At 55.0% G+C, this 3,402-nt stretch overlaps 2 protein-coding genes across 4 annotated transcripts in view; one reads left to right on the forward strand and one right to left on the reverse strand.

Moving 5' to 3' along the window:
* Positions 1-2,654, reverse strand: part of ARHGAP39 (Rho GTPase activating protein 39) — a 166,085-nt gene extending 163,431 nt beyond the window's left edge. Inside the window, exon 1 of the mRNA XM_037732452.1 lies at positions 2,592-2,654. The gene's annotated coding sequence lies outside the window, so the exon portion shown is untranslated. The remainder of the gene's footprint in view (positions 1-2,591) is intronic.
* A 357-nt stretch (positions 2,655-3,011) lies between these two features.
* Positions 3,012-3,402, forward strand: part of LOC108291356 — an 8,012-nt gene continuing 7,621 nt past the window's right edge. The window contains exon 1 of one of the 3 annotated variants that reach the window (XM_017511719.2): positions 3,012-3,157. In XM_017511719.2, coding sequence (XP_017367208.1) covers positions 3,106-3,157 — 52 coding nt within the window. In that variant the 5' untranslated portion in view covers positions 3,012-3,105. Of the gene's footprint in view, positions 3,158-3,192; positions 3,298-3,402 lie in introns of those variants that run through there. The other 2 variants (XR_005197274.1, XR_001819862.2) reach the window with 2 other exon arrangements.

Raw genomic sequence — 3,402 nt, forward strand, 5'->3', positions numbered from 1 at the left:
TGTAGTTCCAGCTACTCATGAGGCTGAGACAGGAGAACTGCTTAAACCCAGGACCTGGCAGAGGTTGCAGTGAGCTGAGATCGTGCCATTGCACTCCAGCTTTGGGTGACAGAGCAAGATCCAGTCTCAAAAAAAAAAACAACAAAAAAAAGTAATAGTTTTAGCATATCATTTTATAAATGATGTTTGTTCTTGGAGTTTCTAGTTAATAATTTTTAGCATATTTAAGTCATTTTCATTCAATTCTATTTTCTTTGAAATTTCACTCAGAATGACTCCAGAATTTTACTCAATGTTACTTACCATATGTTGATGGAATGCTGTTTTCTTTTTTTTTGAGATGGAGTTTTGCTCTCATTGCCCAGTCTGGAGTGCACTGGCGTGATCTCGGCTTACTGAAACCTCCTCCTCCCAAGTTCAAGTGATTCTTCTGCCTCAGCCTCCCAAGTAGCTGGGATTACAGGTGCCTGCCACCACGTCCAGCTAATTTTTTGTATTTTTAGTAGAGACAGGGTTTCACCATGTTGGCCAGGGTGGTTTCAAACTCCTGACCTCAGGTGATCCATCCACCTCAGTCTCCCAAAGTACTGGGATTATAGGCGTAAACCACCATACCCAGGCTATTTTCTTTTAATTTGTCGAGCTAATGAATTGCAATGGTATGGAGGTATCCTTGCATTCCTGAAATAAACCATACTTGGCCATGGCATATTATTTTTTGATACACTGCTTGATTCTATTTGCACTGACTTATTTATAATTTGTTCTTCAACATTAAACACAGAGATCTGGGTCTACAGATTCTTGGAGCTCTATCGTTTTGGTGTGTTAAGCTTTGCTATGGTTTGGGTGTTTGTCCTCCCAAACCTCATGTTGAGATTTGATCCCCCAAGTTGGAGATGGGTGCGTAGTGGGAGGTGTTTGAGTTCTGGGGTGGATCCATACGTGGTGCCCTCTTCATGGTAATGAGGGAGTTCTAGCTCTATGAATTCCCCCAAAAGCTGGTTGTTTAAACAAGCCTGGCATCTACCCACCCAGTCTCTTTCTTGCCTCTTCTCTTGCTGTGTGATTTCTGCACACCAGCTCCCCTTCATCTTCCACCATAAGTGGAACTGAGGCCCCACCAGTAGATACTAGTGACATGCTTCCTGTGCAGCCTGCAGAACTGTGAGCCAAATAAACCTCCTTTATTTATATTACCCAGTCTCAGGTATTCCCTAATAGCAACACAGACTTAGACAACTTATAGACAGAGGCCTCATAACATGAATTGAGGTTTTTAATCTTTTTCTGTGGCTTGGAGTATTGTAATTAACTTTCAAATTATCTGATCTCTAAAGGTTGGTGAGAGCTCAGCTGTGAGGCCATCTGGAGCTTTCTTAATGGTAGCTTTTTAATCACCTCTCTAATCTCTTTTTTTGGCAATTAGTTAATTCACGTTTTCTATTTTGGCTCAGCTTTATTATTTTGCTAGGAACCTGTCTGTTCCATCCACGTTTTCTTGGCTTTTCCTGGCCTGCATGGCACAGTCTGTACTGAGAGGAAGAAGGCCATTTCCACCGGTGTCCTTGGCCATCAGTGGGTCAGGATATCTCTTGTTGGCCTGGGAAGCAGGCAGGAGTGGAAAGAGAACCAGCTTCGCCTCTAAGGCTTCAGAAGCCTTCTTGCAAAGAGAATGCCACCCCTCCCTTGGGGGTCCAAGATGTGAACAAACGTTCACACCATCCTGCAGTCTGCAACCCCAGTGGGTGAGAAGACCCCAGCCGTGTTTCTCCGTGGAGTGGCCCACCCATAGCATTCTGCCTAAAAAAGCAGGGTCCTGGAGTTCGAGAGCTTCTCAGTATACAGGGCGCGGGACACACCTCTTATCTCTTGGGAAGTACCGGGAGCCCAGCCTCTCAGGTGTCAGGAGATGTAGGGGGTGGGGACTGGCGAGGGGAGGTGAGGGGCGCTGTGGGGCGGGGCGGTGTGGGAACGGAAAGTCGGGGCGCTAAGGAGGATGGGGGGTGTGTTGTAGGGCAGGGCGGTGTGTTGTAGGGCAGGGCAGTGTGTGAGATCGCCGCCAGGCCTTGGGGCGGGCGCTGCGGGGCGGGGTGGTGTGGAGGGCTTAGGGGGCTGGGGGTACGAGGGGAGGCCGTGTGGGGTGCTGGTGGGCTGGGGGCGGGAGGGCGGGACGGCATGGGGCCCGTGGCGGGCTGCGTGGGCTGCATCACTGCCCAGGTTAACCTCGCGTCACCAGCTGGCATGAGATCTGGGTAGGAAAGCGGGCTTCTCACAGAAATAAAATCCACCGAGGTTCTCTCCCTTCCCCGCACCCCCGGTCACAGCGCCCTCCTCCGCGCTGGAATCCGCGGGGACCCGCAGCGTCTGGGGCCGCTGTCGTCCAGGAAGGGGAGCGCTGCGCCCACAGAGCGGACAGAACGCCTTCTCCGCGAACCGCGTCCTTTCCCGCGCAGGATGACTGACATTCTGGGAGCAAACTGGCCGCACCTCACGGCCGCGGGACGCCAGCGGTGCGAACGGTCGGGAGCGCGGCGTTTCCCGAGGGTCTCGGACGCCCCCACCCGGCGGCCGCTCCCCCGCCCTGTCACCTCCTCGTTTTCCCACGGAGGCGCGAACTTTCCACTCTCGCCGGTCCTCGACAGCACCCAGTCTCCACCCCTGAGGATCCCAGGGCGTACTCAGGGCCAGAAAAGGAGGCGGATACGACCGCGGTGCCGGGTCCTCCCTTCTCCTGAGGGAGCCGGACGGGGAGCCGGGAGCCACCGAGGCCTCGCTCTTCCCGCGTCCTAGAGCGGCCGGGTGAGCCTCACTTCCGGCCTGTGTCCTGCTGACCTGAGCTGTCCTCGTCCCACCAGTCGGGCGGTGAGTTGGACTGACTGGTGGCCTCTGGCCCCGGGCTTTTCCCCGCGGGCACCGGAGCTGGCCGACCAGGGGTGGGGACCCGCGAGCGACCCGGAAGGGGCAGGGTTGCGGAGCTGCCCCCGTGGGGGCGGGGTCACCGCGCTCCTGCGCGGGGCCATCGGGGGCGGAGTCCATCCGGGGTGCGGGGGCGTGGTCACGGAGCAAGGCCTATAAAAGCTGCAGGGTCGCGGGTCGGTGCCTATGAAGGGCGCGAGATGTGGTCAGAGGGCGGTATTTACAAAGCGTGAAGGAGGTGAGGTCGCGGGCGGAGTCTATAAAGGGCAAGGGACGTGGTCACTGGGTTGGGACCTTGAAGGGTGAGGGGTGTGTTCCTGGGGTGGGTGTGTTTGTGAAGGATGAGGAGCGTTTTTCTGGCGTGAGAGACTGTGCAGGGTGAGGGGCATTTTCCCGGCTTGAGGGTCTGTGAAGGGTGAGAGCCGTCTCGGGGGTCTGTGAGGGGTGAGCAGCGCGTTCCCGAAATGAGGGTCCGTGAAGGGT

This window comes from Cebus imitator, unplaced genomic scaffold (genome assembly GCF_001604975.1).
Source record: "Cebus imitator isolate Cc_AM_T3 unplaced genomic scaffold, Cebus_imitator-1.0 Scaffold449, whole genome shotgun sequence".
Lineage (NCBI taxonomy): Eukaryota > Metazoa > Chordata > Mammalia > Primates > Cebidae > Cebus > Cebus imitator.